Genomic DNA, 24229 nt, shown 5'->3' on the forward strand with positions numbered 1-24229 from the left:
GAGCTGTCCCCCCAGCCAAATTTTCCTACTTTCTAATGTCCTCTTTGATGTCCTTTTGAGATCTCTCACTTATTTCATTAGTTTCAACTCTAAATTTTCAATTATTCTTAATGCTATTATAATATTTTTCTGACTTCTTTTACAGTGGGATCATTATTGGTGTGTAGAAATGTTATTAACTTTTGTGTGCTGATTTTATATTGTCACTTTGATTAATTTAGTTATTAATTTTTGAAATCTTTTGGTGGAATCTTTTGAGTCTCCTACATAAAGGATTATGTGTTCTGTCAACAATAATTTGATTCCTTCCATACTATTCTAGCTAATACTTCAACTACTATATTAAACAGCTGCAGTGGCAGTGGACATTTTGGCTTGTTCCTAATTTTGGAGGAAAAGCTTTCAGGTTTCTTCCATTTAATACATTCACAGTAGGTTTCTCATAAATGGCTCTTATGAAATTGAAGTAAGGTCCTTCTCTTTACTTACTTCTCTATTCAGGGTTTTATTATGAAAGAGTGTTAGACTTTTGTCAAAGGCTTTCTGTGCTTCTAGTGAGATGAACATGTGATTTTTGTTGTTGCTTCTGTTTATGTGATATATTACATTTATTGGTTTGCACGTGATGAAACAGCCTTGCATCCCGGAGAGGATCATGCTGGATGAGCCTCTTGAAGTTCTATTGCATTTTGTCAGTATCTTATTGAGGACATTTGTGTCTATGCTTATTAAAGGGATTGGCTTGTAGGTTTTTTGTTTTTAAAGTCAGAGCCTTGTATGGTTTTGGAATCAGGGTATGCTAGCTTCTATGAATGACTTTGGGAGCACAGGTTTTTAGAATATTTACTAACAGTCTTCTGTATTTTGGCAGTGTCTGTTGTAACTGGGTTTTTTTTTTTAAATCTCTAATTGCATTAAGTTGGGTCTGCTCTGTCCTTTTCTGTGGTCAGATAGGCACTGTGTGTTTCTATTTAATTATTCTTTTATTTTTATTTATTCATATTTTTATTCATCCTGGTTTATTTTGTAACTAGAAAACTAAATCCTTGAATAGAAATTTAAGGGTGGGCTTAATCTCCTTGTCATTCCTGGCTCCAGCCCCACCCTGGCCCTCCTTCGCATTCTTCCTCCTCACACGGCCTGGGCAGCCTACCCCATATGGGGAACACAGGGAGAAGTGGATGTGCTTCAGGGAGTCCAGGAGCACAGTGAAGCACAGGACATTCACCACCTGCTTACGGACCCGGATATGGCGCTGGTGGATGAGCACTTGGGTGTGGTGGATGGACTTGGCCAGGCCCAGCTTGAAGACCTGAGTCTGCAGGCGCCTCTCCAGCAAGTCTTCAATTTTTAGGCCCAGGATGTAATCTAGCTTCATCTTGCCCTCATCCAGCACCCCAATGTGGATTCACCACAGGAGAGCACTGCCTTCGAAGAGATGGTCCTTTTCGTCCAGCATTAGCAGCTCCTGGGTAGCCTTGCGGATCGTGGCCAGAGTGAATTTGACTCTCCAGACCTCTCGCTTGTTCCGGAGCCCATACTCGCTAAACAGCTTCAATTCTTGGTCAAGGTAGGACTTCTTGAAGGGCCTCCGCGGGGTTACATAGGTTTTACGACAAACCCAGCTCCTCACCACGGGCATGTTGGCTCTTTGTGCCTGGCTGCACCGGCGAGCCAATCTTGACAACTGGGAGAAAGTTTATTGTTTTAGAGAACAAGTTCTTTCATTTTTGGGGCATACTTTTAGTCTCAATTTCATTAGTGTTTTCTGTATAGTCATCTTTCTTAGAAGTTATCTTCAAATATTATCCTAGCTACAAATATGTATTCTAGCTACATATTATTCTAACTACAAAGCTATTGATAGCTTTTATAATCCAGTGAAGTGTATTTCCTGGCAGACCATGACTGTCTAAAAGCAATATGATGTAAAACACATAGTTTTTCTTTTCTATGAGTTATATTTAAAAAGTGGAAAATAAACATGCTATTAATTTATTAGTATTTTATTTGGCTCAATGTATATATGCAGTATTATTTCAACTGTCATCAATTGAAAAGTAAGATATTTTATATTTGTCTTCCTAATAAGGGTTTGAAATATGGTAAATATTTGTACTTACACCATTTTTCGATTTGGAGGTTACATTTCCTGCTACATTTGTAGCTACATCAATAGCTACATCTGCTTGAGGCTACTCATAAGGGCAGTTCTAGGCAGTTCTACTTTCATTTTTGTTCTCCCTTAACACTCTGGAACTCTCATAAGAGCTGTCAAGTGCCTCTTATTAGAGTCTCCTTTTATGCTAAACTGAGTACTGCACCCTGCACCTCATATAGAGCAACATCTCCAGCCTATTTTCTTTATTTTTAAATTTTGAGACAGGATTTTGTTTGGAAAGTTACAAAATTGTTCCGGCTAAGCTCAAAATCTTGATGCCCCTGCCTCAGCACCTCCCACCCCATTTGGGGTAGTATAGGTATTTTCTATCATGTGTGAATTCTTTCTTTTTTCCTTTCTTTCTTTTAGGGAAGTGTCTACAGAGTGTTCAGGGTCTCACTTGTAGTGATCTGCCTGTTTATAGCCTCCCATGAGCTGGGATTACAGGCCCACGCCACCACACCCAGTCTCAAATGCCACCTCAGCGCGCCCAGGGGTGGGGCCTGCAGGGCAGGTCTGTGTGCTTGCTTGCAGGTGCTTTAATCTGCTGAGCTATTTGGCCGGCCCTATTACTTATTTATTTATTTATTTATTTATTTTGGCCGAACCGGGGATTGAACTCAAGTCCTTGCCCTTGCCAAGGAAGTACTTATTCCACTGAGCCATTTCCCTGTCCCAATAATTTTTGATATATTTATCTAGTTTCATAATCGAACTTGTAAAGTGGTTGAAGGCCAGAACCATAAACTCATTGAATCTCGGTTGGAAATAGTTATTAACCAATTAATTTTGCTTTTGACATAGTGTTCCTCCATATAAATTCCCTACGGAATATTCACAATCTATTTGGAGACGAATCTAATGGTCGAAGTATGCACGCACATGCTGCGGCTTGAGCTACAAGGGGATCTTCTCAGATTGTGAAATCTATTCTCTTGAAATTTGCATTACATGAAACAAATCTGTAACATGATGTTGCTTTTATATTTGGAGCTAGGTAGGTCCCCCCCCTTGGGAAGTGCCCTCAAATTTGATCAATACTTCATTCCTCTTGCCTAAACTGTCAATATTTTTATCTTTGAAATAATCTTAACTTTATTGAAGTCTTCATAAAGTGCTCAATTTTCAGCTGAACACAGTACTTCAGGTACGGTCTATTAAGGGTGTAAATGGATCACTATGCGTTGCTTTTGCATAAAATTTTTTCTATCAGTCATCGGGACACGTTACCTTAGGAGAAAAGGCGACTGGAAGAGAAGTCACACGTATGCCATGTCTTAACTATCGGGCTTTAACACAGAATTCTATAGTCGTACAGCACGCCATTCTTCAGGTTAGGTTTACTTAATGTATTCCTTTTTTCAAATGAACGTAGGAAGCGTGTGTGTATGTTTCTTGGGCTCAGTGGAGAGAAGACTTTAGACGAATCACGCTGAGCCTCCATGATATTTAGGGCCTGAGGAAGAGAGGCCAGAGAAGGACGCGTGCAGCGGGCAGCAGCCACGGGGCTCCGGCTTCAGTCTCGCCGCCGATTTCCTGCTACTCTGCGCTCCTCACCACTCACAGGAATTTACTCTTCGTGTTTGGCAAGCAGGGGCGGGGAAAGAACGAAGCGAAAAGAAGCAACCGCAAGAACAAACTCCGAAACGAGAAAGATGCGACCCGCTTGAGCGGAAGCGCCCCTGGAACGCGCGACCGGCAAGAGCCCGGAGCGGGCCGCGCGCTCGAGGGGCGGGGCTGTGACGCGCGAGCTCGTGCGCCGTCGCGGGCGATGACGTACGGACGTTGGCGCCGGTGCCGGCAGGTGACGTGTACGCCGGCGCCCGACCCATCCTGTCTTGTCCGGTCTTGCCTGCAGGAGCAGGAGGTCTGTGATGTGCTCCCGCAGTTGTCGCGCTGAAAGCTGAGTGACTCAGTGCGACACGGGCCACCGAACGTGGGGGCCGCAGGAGGGCGGGGCGTGCAGCGGTCCACAGGCGTCGTGGGCTGTGTCCTCCTCTTCGGACGTGGACGGAAAAGCGAAAGGGAGGGCGGCGCGGAGGCTGGAGCGAACTGAGGGATGGAAGCGGGTGAGTTGGGGCCGGGAGACGGGGAAGTGGAGGAAAGCGTGGGGGCCGCTGTGGCCGGGTGGGGCTGGGGCCCTGGCGCTAGTCCTGCCGCGGCTGGCTCGGAGCCGTCGTCGCGCCCACTCCTGGGCTTGGCAGGTGGGGGTGGGGATAAAGAGAAAGGCGCGGCCGCTGCTGACCAGGTGTTAGGCCGCGCTGGTAGGTGGGTGATTTTTCTGTCCTGTGTGGAAGGCAGTTTTCATTGATTTTTTTTTTTTTTCCCCTTGGTTTCAAAGCTGGTTGCATCGGTTTCTTCACGTAAATTTTTGGGAGGACAATCTGCCTTGTATCATCCTACCCAAATGAAAAGTAAATGTGTTGGCTAAGGAGTTAATTTTAGTGGATTGAGGTGAATTTAGCAGTCGAGGAATCGAAAGCGTCCTTTTGACATAAGTCAGTGTGTATTGGTTTGCTAGGCAGGTGATATGGATAGATGGATGATTTCTAAAGGCAAGTTTTCTGGGTTTAAATCAACTTTCATAATGTAGTTTGCTCGTGTACTATATTTTGATTTAAAAGAAGTGTAACTTTAGGGACAGTTAAAATTTTGATAGAGTGGTGTTGCATGTGCATTTCGATTTTTTTCTGTCTTTCTTAAAGGTGAGGTTAGATTGAATAGCCAGGAACTCTATCACTAGAATTCATATTTCATAATCGAAGTAATTTTTTTTCTGATTTTTAAAAAGTGTCTTCAAAAGTTGAAAATTTAGTTTGTGATTCTAGTTTAGAGTGTGTGCCAGTTCCTGTTGCATGTTTTATTTTAATGATTCTAATACTAGTGTTTTTATTACAAATATTTTATTTTGCTTAAAAGGTACAATTTCTCAGGGGTTTCATAGTTTCGGAAGTTACAGTAACATTATATTGAAACTGCCACAAAAGGTGCTATAAATAGGATGAGTTGACTGACCATGTACTTTTCTGCACAACCCTTATGGAATGTGCATAAAGAAGTATCTTCTCTCTTTGCTCCAATTGATTGCTCTTGCATATAAGTTGTTTTGTTAGTCTAGTGTGTAGTGTGATGAAATAACAAGACCAGCCAATAAGCAAAAGTTGCTCCAAGCATACAAAAGATGGGCTGATGAAATAGGAAATGTTCCAAGCAATGCTCCTTTAAAACTAAGAAATTACAGTGATCTGGAGACTATTCTCCAAAACGGGTGTAACTTCATTTCTACTGAAAACTCTTAGCCATGCTCTGAGATTTGGTCCTAACAAATAATTGTGTGGCAGTCAAAGTAGACAAAGTAACAGCAAATAAAAATGTTTCCAGCATCAACTCTTAGTGGTATTCCATGTAGGACAAAATCTTATGAACAGAAAAATAAGCCATAAGAAAGCAGATACAGATAATGAACTTCTTTTGGAGGATGAATTTGGCTTCACTGCTAAGTATATGAACTTGAAGTTACAAAAAGAGAACAGATGCACAAACTATGTCAAGTATGATTCCATTGTTCAGAAATTTTCCACAAAGAGATGCTTTGAATAGTTGAAAATATGTATGAAAAGTAGGCATATAGTCCTCTTGATATTAGTATCATGATGTTTTCTTGGGTAACTGTTTCCTTCCTTCTGAAGAATGGGCAGGCACTGCCTCCTACCACAGGTGCAACAGGGTGCCTTAGCCCTCATACAGGAATGGGGGAGGGTGAGTGGAGGATGGGATACACCTGATCCACGGCCACCAGTAATAATAACTCGACTTGCAAGGAGGAGATGATCTGTAGAGATGCCAGTTAAGTGTAAGCTAAATAATTTTAATTATCTGAATGAATTTTTTTCCTGGTTGTGGGGCTTGAATTTAGTTCCTTCTAATTGAAGGTCCCCCTCCCATTTTGAAACAGTGCTTTTCTAACTCATAAAGTTGCTGAGACTGGGTTTAAACTCAATCCTGCTTCAGCTTCTCAAGAGTATTGACATTATAGGAATGTGTCACCACATCCAACTGAATTGAATACTTTTTTTTTAATTTAGCCTTCTTGGTTCTGTTGAACAGGATCTTTAAAAAATTTGGAGGGAGTGTCATTCATTCATGTTTTCATATGTATCAGGTACTGTATGAGGCTTAAGAGATAGAAATACAACTTCTTGCTCATGGAAGTTTCTGTAGGGGATCCAGTTTTTCAGTGGTGTATTCTTTCCATGTTTATTCTTTCCATATTTCCGTTAAAAACGGAACATAGGAAGAACATTGTTGGAGTGTTGAGTCCAGTGGGTATTTTAACCACATATGTTGATAGTATTTTACTTGGTTGACCATAACCTTTGTCACAAGTCTTTCTTTTTTTTTTTTTCCTCCTTAGATTTGGCATCACAGCTCTTCTGGTTTCCCCCAAGTCTTCCTGTCCAAATACTCTTCAACATTTTCCTTGTAGACCTAGGAGTTTCTGGAAGGCGTGTGCTCTATCTTCTGTTGGTTGTTGTTGTTGCTGCTGCTGCTGCTGCTGTTGCTGCTGCTGCTGCTGCTGCTGCTGCTGCTGCTGCTGCTGCTGCTGCTTCTTCTTCTTCTTCTTCTTCTTCTTCTTCTTCTTCTCTTCCTCTTCTTCCTCTTCTTCCTCTTCCTCCTCCTCCTCCTCCTCTTCCTCCTCTTCCTCCTCCTCTTCCTCCTCTTCCTCCTCTTCTTCCTCTTCCTCCTCCTCCTCTTCTTCTTCTTCTTCTTCTTCTTCTTTTTCTTGGAAGGCATGTGCTCCATCTTCTGTTAGTTGTTGTTGTTGCTGCTGCTGCTGCTTCCTCCTCCTCCTCTTCCCCCTTTTCCTCCTCTTCCTCCTCTTCCTCTTCCTCCTCTCCCTCTTCTTCCTCTTCCTCTTCATCATTTTCATCTTCTTTGTCCTCTTCTTCTTCATTGTTTTCTTTGTCCCCTTCTCCTCCTCTTCCTCCTCCTCCTCTCCTCCTCCTCCTTCTCCTCTTCCCCTGTCCACAGAAATCTATTCTTGGGCCTGTGAGATAGCTCAGCAGACTAAGCTCCTCCTTACGCAAGCGCAGGGATGGTGGTTCCATCCCCAGCACCACATGCTGCACTGGCCCCACCCCACTGAGCCAGCTGGAGACTGGATGTGGTGGTGCACACCTGTAATCCTAGAACGGGGGAGGCTGTAAAAAGGAGATCACTATGAGTCCGAGCTATGTAGTGAGAGCTTGTACCAAATACATATGAAAAAAAAAATCTAGAAGTTTTGTTGATGATTCTCTTATTTACATGTTGATATCAGACTCTCCCCTGAGTTGCATACCTGATATGCCAATCTTGACTGACCATTTCTAATTGGATATTTAAATATCTAAAACTCAGGATATTGAGATTAGATTAGAAAACCAACCACAAAATAAAACTAACCTCTTTGCTTTAGCTCTACAAATTTTTCAATCAGCCTAATCTGTATATGTGGACTTTAGCATTGCTCTTCACTCCTGGCCCCGCCACTAGTGGAGATAATTCCTGAATCAAGTAAATGTGACTCAGATAGCTACTGTTCTTTTATTTATCCACTTTTCTTTAATGTATTGCCATTAATTCCTTTCAGGTACCACAATTTCTTTATATTGTATTTGGATTATTGCAATAGCATTTTACACTTGATCTTGGCCATGAAGCAATTGCAATAGCATTTTAGTATCTTCCTGCATCCACCCTAGGCTTCTTTTCGGTGCAGAAAATTAAACTCAGTTCAAGTGAAAAACTTTTTTAGAGGTTTCTTTTGTTAAATGATTTCTAAACTGTTATGGCTTGGGTGTGAATTGTCCCCCAAAACTTAATGTGCTAAAGGCTTGATTGTCAGCTGTTGTGCTTTTGGGGAGTGATTAGATCATGAAATCACAATTTGATGATGTTATTGGGTGGTTGTGGTAACAGAATGTGAGTTTCAGTTAATTAAAAGGAAAGGCTCTGAGGGCCTGATCAGTCATCGCTGATCACTTTCTCTTGGGTTCTTTGTCTTTCTCTGTTAACTGCTGTGAGGAATAGCTGTCCTTTGCCATGCCTTTCTACTGTGGTATTTGTGCCTCTTCTTGAACCTAAAATAATGTAGCTGGCTGTAAACTGAAAATTGTGAAACCCTGAACCAGCTATGTTTCCTTTTTAACTCCCCCTTTGCTCTTAGGTATTGGGTCACCACAGCACAAAGCTAGGTAGCTCATTAATTAGCCTAGTTAATCCTTTATGACCTGCTTCATATCATTTCCAAAGGTTCATCTCTTTGTCAGAGTATCTTTCGGTCCCTTGAAAATATCATGCTCTCACTGCATAGTTGATATATGCTGCTCTTTATCTGACTGACTCTTCATCCTTGAAATTTTAATTTCTGAAAGCTTCTTGATCTTTCTTGATAGGATCTCCTTTCTTACTTTTGGCCTAACAGTGTCTAACATCTGTGTCCTTTCTTCATAGGGTAGACATTTTGTTCTGTATTCCAAAAACATTTTTCTGCCACTTTTCACAGCAATCTTTTGCTTTGAGTCAACTTAATTGGCTGTTTTTCTCCAACAGACAGTAATTCATAAAGGCAATCGCTAGATTAATTTTGCTCACCATGGTCTACCTAGCATGATGTCCAGCATGTAGTAGAATTGCTAGTTAAGTAATTAAATAAGTGAAAGCTGTTGTGATACTCATCTGATGTGATTTTTTTCCTTCTGAGGTCAGCTCTATCTTAGGGTTTCTAACAACTATTGTGTTTTCTTTTGGCCTTGCTTTTTCTTTTGTGCTTTGTACAGATTTAGAAGATAAATACTACTTTTATTTTCTTTTTTAACTAAGTGAACTTAGACCTGAGCTGTTTTGGCTACCAGTCACATTTAAATTGTATGCAATTTTGTAACTTTACTTTTTGGGGTGCTTTAAATCCAGGGCCTTGTGAATGTTAACCAAATGCCCAACCCCCTAATTAGTAATTTTAGAATTATGTCTACATGTATGATTTTGAATTCTATGGAAAAGTACCATTGTGGATTGAATAAACTCAACATATTACACTTTGGGAAAGGCATAAAAGGTTTTTCTTTCATGTTGCGTAAATATTTTAGTTCATAAAACATCTGTTAAGACAAGTAAATTAATCAGATTTCTATGAAAAATTTTGAGTTCTTTAAATACATAATATACTGCACTTTTTTGGTGGCAGCTTTATCCTTCCTTTTAATCTATACATCTATGCATTATGCAGATACATACCTACTGAAACCCTACTGTGTTCTGAACTCTGCTTAGTGTCATGGGTATTTTAGGGAACAAGAATTTATAATCTATTGGGTGAAACTCACAGAAACACAGAATGTGTGTTATGTAGGTGCTGTGGAATAAAGCACGTTTTGTACAAGAGAAATGATCAAGAAGAATGTTTAGATTGGTTGACTAGGGATGGGTTTTTCATTAAGGAGACACTTAAGCAAAGACCTAAAGTAAGTGGGGGTGCTATCAGTGTTGAAGCAGAAGTTAACAGGAAAACAAGTTTCCCCAACTTTTAAACAGTTCCCACCTGAGGCTTCACTCTTCCCTGTGGCTACTGTTCCTTGTTCTATTACAAGTAATTTGAGACTTTGTTCCTGTAAGTAGGGTTTTATGACCTCTTACTTCAAAAAGACCCTGTTTCTTTCACTAACATATGCTGAGTTATAAAAACATCACTGTTTGTATAACTGTCTTTGTCCTGCTTCTGGACACCTGCTTGCCCACCCACTGGTTTTGTACTACTAGGTTAACTGACCCCTTTGATCACATGTTTAAAACTTTTCTTTGTTCAAAGCTCATTTTTTAGAGATGAATTTGCTGAGCCAGCGCACACCTAAGTACTGTTTCATCTGTTGGTCTCTCCAGTCCTCCCTGCTCCCCTTTTCAGACCGAGCTTTGCTATGTAGTTCAGGCTGCCCTTAAACTCACTCTGTAGTGGATGCTGGTCTCAAACTTATGGCTGTCCTCCTGGCTCAGTGTCCCAAGGGCTGGGATTATGACTTCTGGTTACATTCTGCAAAAGTGTGGCATCTAGGGAAACACTTCTTGGTATAGTTATGCCATTGGAAGGAATGCCAGCGTAGCTGTGCATTTATATGAGCAAGGAAGAGAGTTACAGGAGACCAGTCAAAACAACATTAAGTTCTTTTGAGTCTTTCAAGTTTTTTCCAATGCATTAGACACCTTTGGAGAATTTTGAGTCTGTAAGAAAGCAGTGGTGTTACTACTTAGGTTTTAAAAAAGAACTGTTCTAAAAAAAAAAATGTAGAAACCAGAAGTTTGGGACTCAGGGTAAAACTGGAAGGCAGTAGGAAGATCTAAACAACATTTTTCTATACTTGTCATAATACTTGCAGCAACATATGTGCTTATTTTTTAAAAATCACTTTAATTCTCAGCTGTATGTCCAATGATAAAATTTAAATCAGGAATCAGCACCAGAGCCCACAAATAAAGCCCACCAGTCTACTTCTACTTGCAATGCTTGTAATAAGTATGAGTCTCCTAAGTGTCTGACTAAAATCAGATTCTTACTACATCCTGCTTGGGCTCAACAGTTTGTAAAAATATAAAGCACTGGGAAATACTTTTCTTCCTTTTTCAGCCTGCTACAAAGGGTATTGCAAAGGATATAGATAAAGGAGTACCTAGGACAAGGTTTGGGAGAGTCCCAAGGTGTTGGAGTGCCAGCTACACTAGCAGATAGATGCTAACCAATCGTGAAGTTCAAGAGTTTATTTTTTAAATACAAATTCATTTTAAAACTTTTATTTTTATTAATAAATGTTTGCAAATATAGCGATTACATTCATTGTGGGAGTTTGTTACATGTAGATAACACATCTTAATTCTTTTTATATTTACTTTCAAGAATTTTTGTTTTGTTTTGTTTTTGGCAGAGCCGGGGATTGAACTCAGGCCCTTGCGCCTGCCAGGCGAGCACTTGTTCTACTGAGCTGTTTCCCCAACCCCCTTTCAAGAATTTTTATAGGAACTGGCTTAACTTTCTGTTTCCTCTTCTCAGAGAGTAGTGGGTGGGGCTGAATAATGTAGCCCCCACTTCCCCCTTTTTTTTTGTGGAACCAGGGAATGAACTCAGACCCTTGCACTTGCCAAGAAAGCACTTATTCTACTGAGCCATTTCCCCAGCCCAATGTAGCCCTTTTATCACTTGGTTATTTTGATAATTAGCCCATTCTGCCTCATTAGCATAAACACAAAATTGTCAGGGATTGTTAATTTTGGGATATGGGGCTGAGGAGATGAAAATATGGAATACAGTGAACTGTGTAGGATAGAGACAGGAATTTTGCATTAGCACATAAATGATGTGCAATTCCTTGAGACCAGATGGAAAAGCTGGGGAAGTGAGTGAGTATAGAGAACTCTGAACTCTTTAAGTTTGGGGGTACAGTATATGTTTAAAGGCTAGCAGGATGAGGAGAAACTAGCAGAGAAGAAAGTGCCAATGATAGAGGAGGAAAAACTAAGGGACACTGATGTCCACATAACGCAGTACCAAGTAAGGTAGCTGTATCAAGAATGGTACTGTGGGTTCGATCCCTGGCTCCGCATGCCTTGCTGGCCCTGCCTCCTGGTGCACTGAGCAGGTGATGGAGTCTGGGCATGGTGGCGCATGCCTATAATCCCAGCACTTGGAAGTAGGAGGACCACTACTAATGTAGACTGTGTAGTGAGACCATGCACAAAAAAAAAAAAGAAACTGTGTCAGCAGATTAAAACCACCTGCTTAGGCAGACACAGGTTCAGTGTGCTGTGCTGGCCCTGACCCCTGGGCACATTGAGATGGTGACTGAGACTGGGCATGGTGAGGCACACCTGTAACCCCAGCGCTTGGGAGGCTGAAAACAGGAGGATCACTAGAAGTCCGATCTTTGTAGTAAGGCACTGTAGGCCCTGACTTAAAAAAAAAAAGATACAGTGCTGAGGATGTAGCTCGGTGGCGAAGTGTTTGGATATTGCAAAACCAGCGTCACCATTGCCTACGCCACCAAGTGACTGGATCAGAAACTCCTGATGAGATAAAAAGAGATGGAGACATAACGTTGATTTAGCAATGTTGAAGTTCTTTCTGACCTTACTAGCTCTATTGGAAAAACAGTAGAGTAAAAAGCCTGATGGGAGAAAATTTTTGCTGTATATAAGGAATAGCAAAGAGGGATGGTAAGTGAAGGAAAGTTGTGTGCTTAGCAGGTTTTTAAAATGAGAATGCAGCTTGTTGGGCTTTGGAAATGATTCAATGAAAAAGAAAATATTACTGATAAGTAAAGGGGGACAACTTCACTCTAGCTACTCTTTGTTTTTGTATTTCCAGGAATTGAATACGTTTTTCTTGAATTAATGAGTAAATAATACTATCAGTAAATGAATTTTTCTAGGTCAGTGTTGGATTAGAAAGTGTAATAAAGAACATTTTGGTGCATTTCTTTTTTAGATTGTTGTGAGAATTAAAAGTTTTCTTTAATTGGGTTACCAGTTTAGGTTATTCATTCACCCTTTATACTGTGCACTAGCTCCTGATTGCTTCCTTTCAGTCCCCCCCCCCCCCCGTGGGTAGTTGAAATTTGAAGTCTGCTAGCTAGGAAGTTTGTTTCCCCCCCTTCAAATCGAGCCATTTTACTTTTCTGATTATAATTCTCCAGTGTGATGTAGAGTCCAACTATTCTCATAATAATTACTTACTGATTTGCAGTACTACCATATGTTTTTAATAACTTATAATTTTGTTTGATTTACAGTTTAATAGCAAAGATTTGTATCAGAGATAGCAGAGTAATTTGATCATTCTGGTGCCAAGAATGAGTTTTACACTTGTCTTACTTTTCTTGTTGCTGAGACAAAATACCAGACACCCAAAGTTAAAGGAAGAAAGGTGTGTTTGGCTCAGTTTGTAGAGATTTCATTTCATAGTTGGATGTCTCCAAGGTATGGTGGCACATAGCAGAACATCATCAAAGAGGAGAAACAAGTTCATGGCAGGCTGAAGGTAGCAAGGCAGCAAGCAGCAAGTGACACACAGTGAGTCTGTTTCTGTCCTTTATAGCCTACCCAGGTTACCCACCCTTGGGATGGGAAATACTTATGCCCAGGGTGGCACAGACTGAATAGCATCTCAGCAAGAATCAGTGTCATCAGTGCTAGCTGGGGAGTGCCACTACTGACTGACATAGGAACAGTCCTCCTCTGTCAGGTGGTCATCCTCTTAGAGAAGGATATACATGGAGCAATGAGGGAGTAAGAGGACTCATGTCTAGCCAGCCCGATAGCCAAATCAACCCTGTTGACCAGTGGGGTGACAGAATGTCACAGACAGTTCCCTTCACATTCTTGACTCTTCCCCCACCCCACAACCCACACCATATATCTGGCCACCTATGATAAGTCTTCAATGACTATCATGCTTTGGAGGGACATCTAAATACAAGCTGTAACAATAGTTTCAAAGGAATTTTTAAAAAATGAACAAGAAAGGTAAAAGTCTATGTAGCAGAAAGTGTTTGTGGCATGCCACACCAAGAGTATTTTAGAAGTTCTCTTTCTCTATGAAGTTTGCTAATCTTTGATTTTCATAATATGTCATTAATGATTGAAATTAGTTGAGACTTACTTTTGCCCTACTACATAGCCCATTCAAAAACTTCCGAAAGGTGTGTACATTTTTTAGATATTAAGTGTCACTTTCTAGTTAGACTTACAAATTAAACTATTCAAGGCCACTATCTCTTTATTACTGATTTTTGTGGGCAGGAGTTCTGGGATATGATTTCTGGCTAGACCTATTGATAATTGGACTTTGAACTATTTATTTTATTTTATTTTTTTATTTTTTAGTACAGGGTCTCACTACATAGATAGGGCTCCTAGTTATTCTCCTGTTTTTCAGCCTCTCAATTGCTGGGATTACAGACGTGTACCACTATGCCTAGTTTCAAAGGATTGAGCCACTGAGCAGCAGGGTTGATTTGGCTATTGGGCTGGCTAGACAGGAGTCTTCTTACTTCCTTGCTACTCCATGTGCATCCTTCTCTAAGAAGATGACCACCCAACAGAGGAGGACTGTTCCTAGGCTAAGGGTATATAAGTAGCTGTATTCCTTGGCTAGAACCAGGGTGGGGCCGGCATGGCAGGCCAGGGATGGAACCCCGGCTCCTGTGTCTGCCCAAGCAGGCACTTAATCTGCTGAGCTGTCAGGCCAACCCTGAACTATTATTTTATAAATCATAGTTTTTTTCTGGAGATAACATTTGTTTTAATTTATTTTGAGGCTATTTTATGAGTACATACTGATTCATGTCCCTTTTACTGTATCCTTTCTTACAATGTAGAGTTTAAAAAAAAATCTGTTACATTTTTTGCTTTAAAATTGATTTGTTTGATACAATCATCAGTACTTTTAGTTATTATTTGCTGGAAGATCTTTTTCTGTCCCTTAATTTTCAGTCTTTGCCTGGTTTGTGCTTTTGTTAAAGTTCTAGTTTTAGTTCATTGTTGTGTAGTAATTTAATCTGTTGACCTTTTGAGAAGTTTATTTACTTATTGTGGTTAGTGATATAGTTGGAATTCTTTGTATTGCTTAATCTGTACTTGATCTGTTTGTTATAGCATACTAGATTATTTTTGCAACTCTTTCCTCCAGTTACTTTTCCTTTTGGTGCTGACCACTAATTTAATTCACCCATGTATTGTGTTTAAATCTATTTGTGTGTGTGTGTGTGTGTGTGTGTGTGTGTGTATAGTATATATGTATGTATGTATGCATGCATGCTTGCTTGCTTTTTTGCTTTCTTGTTTTGGTACAGGGCCTTGTTACATAGCTTGTACTTATAGTGATCCTCCTGTCTCAGCCTCCCCAGTGCTGAGATTGCAGGCATGTGCCACCATACCTAGCTTTACTGGTTGGCACCACTGTGCTGTCTCCTCAGCCCTTATGTTTTTATTTCTAAAATATATTTTATTTCTACAAGTTAGATTTTTAAATTTGACTGGTCATTTTAGTATTCATTGTTTAAATTCTTTTTATTTTGGTAAACATTGTTTTATAATTGATTATTTTAATATAGATCAAATATTAATATTCCAATTACTATTTATATTTATAGTAAAGTATTATACTATATGATAACTTCAAAACTATAGCAGTCAAGAGGAAGGGCAGGAGTATGAAGTGAGTGATCTGAGACATCTTGTGTTGCCCTTCTAGTTTTTTTCTTCCTGTTTTGGTCATCTGGGGCTGGATAATTGTTTCTGTGGAAAGGCTATCCTCTATGTTATACAGTGTTTATTAGCATTCCCAAGTTCTCATCGGAAGCCAATAGACCTCTTCTACTCCTTCTGCCACAATTGTCACAAGCCAGAATGTCTGCAGATATTACTGAGTTTCTTAGGGAGCTGGGCAGTCATCTCTAGTTGACAACTGCTTGTGTTGCTTTTGTGACATTTTCTAGGGGAGGTATGCCTTATAAATCTGTAGATATAGCTTTGTTAAATAATTTCAGATCAAGACTACTGAGTATTCCATAGATAAAGACTATTTTTTATCTGTATGTACAAAATTGTTAGGATGGATATATAGCCACTTTCTCTTAATTTAATAAGAAGAAAGATTTGTACTAATAGCGTTTGGACAGGATATCATGTTGGCATCTTGAGCTATGAATTACTACTACAAAGAGAACAATATGCAATGTATTAATTTTTGTAACTCTCCTGCCAACCTGTTTTGAAACTGTCTCATTGCAATTTTTTTCTCAATGAAATTAATAAAAATAAAATAAAATAAATGTTAGGGCTGGAGAGATAGCTCAGTAGAAGGTCCTGAGTTCAATCCTTGATACCACAAAAATAAATAAATTAATTAAAAATCAATAAATAAACGTGAATGTTATAATGTTCTCAGTCTGTTTCCCTGGAGTTTGACTCTTTTTTGGGGGGGGGGGGGACCGGGGATTGAACTCAGGCCCTTGCGCTTGCCAAGGAAGCACATATTCCACGGAGCCATCTCCCCGGCCCCCTACTTTTTATTTATTTATTTATTTTAGGAATTGTTATTTATTTATTTTTTTTCCTTTGGCGGAACCGGGGATTGAACTCAGGCCCTTGTGCTTACCAGGGAAGCGCTTAGTCCACTGAGCCATCTCCCTGGCCCCTGGAGTTTGATTCTTTAGTTGGTAGCACTTTAACGAGGACAGGACCAGTGCATAATTTTTCTTTTTCCCTGGTGGTTTTCACCAACCAGCTGCTTTGTTTTTCCTGCCAGTGTCTCTGCTTCTTTTATCTCCCATTCTCCATTTTTTTTCTTCCTTGTATTGAACAAATAATTACATCAAAAATATTCCAGTATTGGCCTATTTGCTAGGATATCTTAGTGAAATAAAGGTTTTGTTGTCATCAGTTTGCATGTGGTGGGCTAAGATGGCATATAAATAGTTAATAAAGAGGAAAGTGTCAAATATTTGCTAGTACTGCAGAGATAATTAAAATGTATTTTAGTAGACTAGCCGCACTGTTGTAAGTTAGGTAGTTGGGAAGGCCCTATACCAGGATGTGTCTTTTCAGCCAATATTAGGAAGGTGGAGGTGCATGTGAAGAAGTTGGTTTGGAGAACTCATTGGGTAGAGCATTGCAAAGAGAGGGAATCACTGGAAAGTTGTATAATTGAAATCAGTAAGTATTGAAAACAGAACTGAGGAAAAGCTTGGCAAGTTTGTTCATCTCTTAACGTTATTGGCAGTGGTAATCAATATTTGAGGCTTTAGGGATAAGTAAAAGTCATTTTGAAAGAGTATTATAGTAGTACCTAGAAAATAGTGGGGTTTTTGTTTTTGTCATTTTTTCTTTCATCAACTATAGCTAATGTATTATTAAAAATTAAAAATTTCATGAGCCCAAAATGTATCAGAAAAGATTTTAACACTTTTTAATTGGTGACAATTACTTTTCTGTGTGTGTGTGTGTGTGTGTGTGTACAGGTCAGTTTGTTAAATTTGACTCCCCTGCCATCCCTGAGCAGCTAAATAGCATACTGTTTTATTCCAGGCCTCTCATTGTGTGGATCACTGATTGAATAATACATGGCTTTACCTCGTCTCACGGGAGCCTTGCGCTCCTTTTCAAATGTCACTAAGCAAGACAATTATATTGAAGAAGTGGCTGACTTAAAGGTAAATGTACTAGGTGAAAACTATTATAAATATAGATTATGGGAACTATTTGACATTCTTTTATTAAATTCTGTGGGCTTAAATCAGAGTGTTTACCTTGTTATGAGACTACGAAGGAAAGTGGTATAGAAGGTGTTTTCTGTGGGAGCTGTTTTATAGAAAAGAAAAATCAGAACTATGATACTGAGTTCTTTGTTAATATGTCTGTTGCTGTGATTCCTGCCATAGTTAATTTTGTGATTTAACACACTAATTTACTTCTGAATCATCAGTGTAAGGTTTTAGGTCTCAGATAAAATTCTTAACAGGGGCTGGAGAGATGGCTCAGTGGTCTAAAGCACCTACTTGAAACAAGCTTGGCAAAGCACAGGGACCGTGGTTCGATCCCCAGCACCACATGCCAGCCAGACCCGCCCCCTGGTGGGCTGAGCTGGCCACACACACACACACAATAATAAATAAATGTAATAAATAAAAATAAATAAATATTAAAAAAAATAAAATAAAATTCTTAACAGATTATGAGACCAACACAGCACAAACATTCTTATCAAATTCTTATCAAATGAACAGAAAAAAATGTGTGGACCTTGCCATGGGAAATGTGAGTATTCATACTATGAACTCAGCAGTTGGTTTTAGGATTAACTTGTTACTTTGAGTGGTAAAAGAGGCACTTAAGGCTTAAAGAAATATTTTGAAAGCCACCTTGTGATTAAAACTTTAGAAGTAAATATTAGTAAGAAAAATTTATGTGGACTGTAGACACTTTAATTTTCATAGTATAGTTTAATCCCTGTGTTAATGATAGCTATGATATAAACACGTTTCCTTGAATGAGTCAGTTTTACAACAAATACTAATTTGATTCTTGCTATGACAATAATTAATGATATTCCACTAGATAAGATGGTTATCATTGTGGAATTCTCTTTTATGGAAGGCTGTCTTTATAGTCTCTTTCTTACATAGATTTATGAGTATATTTTGTGAATCATAAGGTAATATGATTTGATAAAGAATTTCTTCTAATGTGTATATAAGTTTTAGAAAGCAATAAAATAAACTACAACATGTAGTTACAAATTTAATATTAATAAAAATAAAAATGTCAAAAATTGCAGAAAATTCTGTGTTTCTTGGAAATGTCCGTGACATGTGGTATATTAGTTTGCACAAAATAAGATGAAGGGCCATAAATTGAGTGGCTAAAAACAAATTATTTTATCAGTTCTTGAGCTAGAAGTCCATGATAAGGTGGTGTTGGCAGGTTTGATTTTCTCTGAGGCTTCTCCTTTTTTTTTTGACTGGCTCACCACGTCCTGGGGGAGGGACTGGCATGGCATGTGGTAGTGGGGGGTGGGGAGGGTTCAAACTGGGGTCCATGTACTTCCTAAGCTTGTCTAAGCAGGCACTTTAGTCTGCTGAACTATCTCCCTGACCCCCTGAGGCTTCTCTTCTTGCCTTGCAGCCTTCTCATTGTGTCCTTACCTGGTCGGTTTTTTGTACTAGCATGATTTTGGGTGTTGCCTTATGGGACACCAGTCTGATGGGAGTAGGGACTTCCATACTGGTCTTAATTTTAACTTAACTCTTTGGAAGACCCATTTTCCAAATATTGTCACATGCTGAGGTACTACCAATTAATTTTAATGTGTAAAGTTGAAGCCCATGGCATGAGGATTCTGTCAGTTGGCAAATGTGAGGATATTTCTATTACCATGATGAACCTTTTAAAAAATTTTAATCTTTAAAATACTGTAATCTTTAACTTTCTTCCTAAATGTGATTTTGTAGCATGTCCACAATTTTGAAGAGACACAAGAAGAGCAAAAACTGTAGACACTTTTATGTATTCTGAACATCTTTGAAATTTTTAAGTTACTGAAATTTGTAAAAAATTAAAGTATTAATAATAGATTTGAAATTATAAATTAATGCATGCATAAATGATATAGATTGGCTTTTCACTGGGGGAGGTTAGATCTTCTGGAAAAATTAGCCTTGAAGTTGTGAACTTGAGCCTGAAGTGATATAAGCTGTATGTATGGAGAAACATGTAACAGTTTGTGGCTTTATTTAATTTTAAGCAACAACATTCACTTTATTTGCTAATTCCTTGCTTGACTGGATATTATAGAATAATATCCTTGCCTTGTTTGTTGAAATTTTATTGCTGTAAACCTTTATGCTATTTTATAATTAGTAGTTTCACTTGAAAATTGATTCTAAAAAGAAAAGATTTGTTACACTCTTTAGACTTTCTTTTTCCTGTCATCTAAAGATACGGAATTGTGTCACACACAAAATGGTTAATCTTTTTTTTTTTTTAGATTTATTTATTTATTTGGTACAGGGTCTTGCTAAGCAACTCAGACTTGTAGTGATCCTCCTGTTTTAGCCTCCCTAGTGCTGGGATTATAGGCATGCACCACCACACCCAGTTTCAGTGGCTGGCACAGTGTAGGGCTGGCAAAGCATGCAGTACCTGGGTTCAAACCCAGGTCCTTGCACTTGCCAGGCAGGTGCTTAGACCACCGAGCTATCTCCCTGGCTAACCTTCTTTACTAGAACAGCTATTTTAAATCCTTCAGAGCAATTTTAAAAAGGCTAAATTCTGTACAGTTACTGTTAATATCTTATACTTGGATTATTTCTTACCTTACCTTCCCAAGGCCTTTGTAAATTATTTTAAATTAATGATGTAACTGATTTCAAAATTTAAAAGTGTGTGTATAAGGACTGATGCTTGTCCTACAGCGTTTTATTTATTTATTTATTTATTTATTCAGAACCAGGGATTGAACTCAGGCCCTTGTACTTGCTAGGCAAGCGCTTATTCCACTGAGCCATCTCCCCAGCCCTATTTTATTTATTTCTGTAGGCTTTTTTTAACACTCCTCTGAAGTAAAGTGGTATATATAATGTTTCATTTTAATGTTTTTTATTTTAAAAATGTTTATGTGTAAAAAAGTAGAGATAAGGACTAATTAACATTGACCCCATTGTAACAACTTAATTCATTTTGCAGCCAGTCTGTTTCATCTCTGTTTGCCCTTCTCTTCCCGTAAATGCAAGTAGACAGCCCTGTTCTAAATGATAAAGCTGAAGTAGGAACTCATAAATTATAAATACCATCACTATCACCAAGAGTAATATTACAGTTTTCTACCTGACTCAACAGCTTTTCATTTGGTTGGAGTGCATCTTGTGTCTTTTATCCATGGATCAAAGCTAGTGATCTAGCATAAAATTTTTATTGCTTTCTATAGACAGTTCTTGAGAATAAAAAAGTCTATAGTCTCAAGAAGAAGAGTGTATGCAAAAAAGAGTTTCTTCTATGGCTAAGATGGTCTAGGCTCATACTTTGAAAAACAAAATACTTACTTCAAATTGTTGAACTTATCCTAGAAATCTAACTTTCTTTGAGTACCTTTTATTAAAAAAGAATGCCAGAATGCTCTTATTTAGATACACTATGTGATAACAGTACAGCGTAAAAATGAGTAGAGGTACTGATGTGCTACATTAGCAATTGCTATTATCTTCTAGATAGTAAACTTTTTACTTTGCTTTGGTATTTATTTTGCTTTATGTTAATTTTATGACTATGCATTATAATTAAAATTGTTAAAAATATTTTATTGAAACAGACAAAAGAGATTTTGTGAGATCACATTTAAATGAAAGTCCTACTGAGAGAAGTCATTTTGGGTACAAATAGATAAAACTGAATCCTTAAGGGCAGTGCCCAAGTTGTATTTTCTGTACGTGATAAGTAATGGGTTTGAGAAGAACTTTAACCTATGTTTCTCTTTATTATATCTATTTCAGCTCAAGCGATCCAAACTTCAAGAACAAGTTTCAGATTTGGGCCTGACATGGAAGAAGATAGTGACATTTTTGAATGAAAACCTAGAGAAGAGTAAAATGCAAAGCATAGATGAAGATTTAAAAAATATATTACAAGCTGCGAAACAAATAGGTATTTTTAAAAAGAATCTGTGAGGCTTAAAGATAGATTCTTTATGACTATAACATGTATTAAAAGCAGAATATTTCTTGGCAAATGTTCACAGTTACAAAAGTCTTATCTAAGAATTTAGGATAGAGGGTTGGGGCCGGAAGTTACTATTTATAGTACAACTAGACCTGAGAGCTTTATAGAAATTTAGAGTATGAAAACAATTGCCTTTTAATCTAGCCCTGATGCACCTTAAAAGCTATGTACCTCAGTCTCTTATGGATGACCAGCTAGTATACAATGAATTGTGAAACTTAATCTGTGTTTGACTGCACAACTTCTCAACCCAAACTGACATTTTCTTTAATTGTTAAAATATGAAAGAAGTACTCAATAGCTATTGTAGGTTATTTTTCTAAGGCTAAGAAAACTAAGTGAAACAAAACAGGGCAAACCGAACTGCATATATTGCAGGTTAATAATTAGCTTCTCTTCTGGAGGGTTAATGACCTAAGTTTGCAGACCAAAAATTAGAAAAAAGGAAGGGCTGCAAAGTCAGCCAACATTTTGACCCTAGCCTTTCAAGGTCAGTGAAGATTCAGGACATAGGAGAACCTATACTGTAACATCATGTAACTCAGTTGTGTCCCAAATTTTCTGATCAAGGAGATTATGGAGCCACAGAGGAATGTGATTGATGATGCAGAGTGTGCCTAAGAAGAGTCACATGGAGAGAAAACATTCTCTCAGGCTTTCATGGAGAACAAATTGGCCATGCAATGTCCGTGACTCATCCACATGGCTGACGCTGACAAAAGATCTGCAAAGTGTGGTACAAGGTTACAGGATAAGTCCTGAGGGGACTTGACTGACCTTGTCAGATACAAAAGTTACATTTCTTGTTATATAGGTCTTGCTTCATTTTGTTCTTAACCATCCAGCAGGAAAGTATAAAAATGAGGTATATAAAGTAAAGCCATATTAATATGCTGAGCTGTGAAAGGCTCAAGTCAACAACTTCTGTGGATAACCTACTGTTTTGGACTGCTGGGCTATGTTGGATTGTTTTGCTGAATTCACACACCTATAGTATTTAGATGCCAGTGGAATTCCCATCTCTGACATGACTAAACAAAAAAAAAGGGATACAAAGGAAGGATCATTTTGTATTTGTATATACAGAATAGTTAGGATAGATATACAGCTACTTTCACTTAATGCAAAGAGTAGAAAGATTTGTACTAATAGTGTTTGGACAGGATATCCTGTCTCTTGTACTATGGATAACCACAAGAAGATAACAGTGTACAATATATTAATTATTGGAATTGTCTCAGTTTTGAAACTGCCTCATTTCTCAATAAAATAAAATTAAATAAAGTGAAAAAAACAGGTGTTTCTCTGCTAAAAATATCTCTACATTGAGATTTATCATGTTATTTGCAATTCTTGATGACTAAAAGGCATATTTTTAAAATTTGTAGTTCTAGGGGCTAGGGAGATAGCTGTAGAATAAGCACTTGCCTGGCAAGTGGGAAGCCGTGAGTTCAATCCTTGGTTCCACCAAAAAACAAAAAATTTGTAGTTCTAAATTTTTTAAATAACGGCAAATTTGTACCTGCAGAGTCCACATTCATTCTCTGGCTGCACTTCTGTGAGGTGGCCGCCTCCTTCCTGGCTTCACATCCTCCTTGTGTTGACTGTGGTGCTTTCCTCATGGCCTTCTCTCATTTCCTCACACCTGCCACACAGCTGGTTTTGGGGACTGCATGTAGTGCTCCCCTTGCTGCAAATGTTCTGTCTTTTAGGGTGGTTGCATCCTTTCTTATCCTTTTCAGCTTAGCTCAAAAATTATGTCCTTAAACCTTCATTGACCATCTACTCTTAAGTACTCATCCATTTGAGTTGTATTACAAAGTCCTCTTTGTATTTTGTCCATAGCATTTATTATTATATAACATTCTGTCAGTTTTTCTAGTGCTGCTCCTTTTATTTCAAGCTTTCATAGTCTTATTTTTCCAGCCTTTCTTTCTCCATTTATTGTTTCCTTAGGGAATATATATCTAACATTTATTTAGTAAACAAGAATTAGGTGTAAAACTTTTTAGGAATTTGTAGCAAAAACACTTTTTTGGAAATCAGAAGATTGCCATAAATCTTTTAAAATCGTTGCTCTCGCATAAAGTTTTGGTTTCCATTTTAGCATCTGTGTAGTGGAGATAAATTGTTTGGATGAAGCGTAGTAATTCAGTGTGAAAGTTTTTAGTACATTCTGTTATGAAGAAATTCTAACTTATAAAATTATAATTCCACCTTTTAAAAATCATACATGTTACATGTCAGTAAGTTTGTAAATGCTAATTCCATTTTTGCTCAGAATTTAGTGTCTTCAAAATAAAATAAAATTAATTAAAGAAGTTAGTGTCAGGGGCCGGGGAGATGGCTCAGTGGAATAAGTGCTTCCCTGGCAAGCGCAAGGGCCTGAGTTCAATCCCTGGTTCCGCAAAAAAAGAAAAAAAAAAGAAGTTAGTGTCAGTAATGTCAATCATGTTATTTGTAGAATTACAATCCCTGAATTACTTTAAACAAAAATTTCCAAGCTTAAGTAAAATACACATAATAAATAAGATATATACAGGTACTATAAAGTTAATTTCAAAGTATTATGTAATTTTTACCATGTTTTTCAAATACTTGAAGAATAGTTGTATGACAGTATTTTTGTCATTGCTTTATAATTAAAATTTGACTTTATAGTTGAATAAATTAAGAAATAAAAATCGCCTCTTTTCATATATAAATTCTTAGCCTTCATATGTTTCAACATCGGATGTAACAAATTTGGTGTTAAAATAGTGCTCTAGTATC

At 38.2% G+C, this 24229-nt stretch overlaps 2 protein-coding genes across 2 annotated transcripts in view; one reads left to right on the top strand and one right to left on the bottom strand.

Moving 5' to 3' along the window:
- Nucleotides 1–1408: 1408 nt before the first annotated feature.
- Nucleotides 1409–1642, bottom strand: LOC101585839 (40S ribosomal protein S9-like). Its single transcript, XM_023708450.1, has one exon. The coding sequence runs from the start codon at nucleotides 1640–1642 to the stop codon at nucleotides 1409–1411; it is 234 nt and encodes a 77-aa protein (XP_023564218.1).
- A 2352-nt stretch (nucleotides 1643–3994) lies between these two features.
- Nucleotides 3995–24229, top strand: part of Ascc3 (activating signal cointegrator 1 complex subunit 3) — a 382010-nt gene continuing 361775 nt past the window's right edge. Inside the window, exons 1-3 of the mRNA XM_004648215.3 lie at nucleotides 3995–4230; nucleotides 17273–17397; nucleotides 21232–21382. Of these exons, the coding sequence (XP_004648272.1) occupies nucleotides 17308–17397; nucleotides 21232–21382 (241 nt within the window). The 5' untranslated portion in view covers nucleotides 3995–4230; nucleotides 17273–17307. The remainder of the gene's footprint in view (nucleotides 4231–17272; nucleotides 17398–21231; nucleotides 21383–24229) is intronic.

Source organism: Octodon degus, unplaced genomic scaffold (assembly GCF_000260255.1).
Source record: "Octodon degus isolate 3935 unplaced genomic scaffold, OctDeg1.0 scaffold00362, whole genome shotgun sequence".
Lineage (NCBI taxonomy): Eukaryota > Metazoa > Chordata > Mammalia > Rodentia > Octodontidae > Octodon > Octodon degus.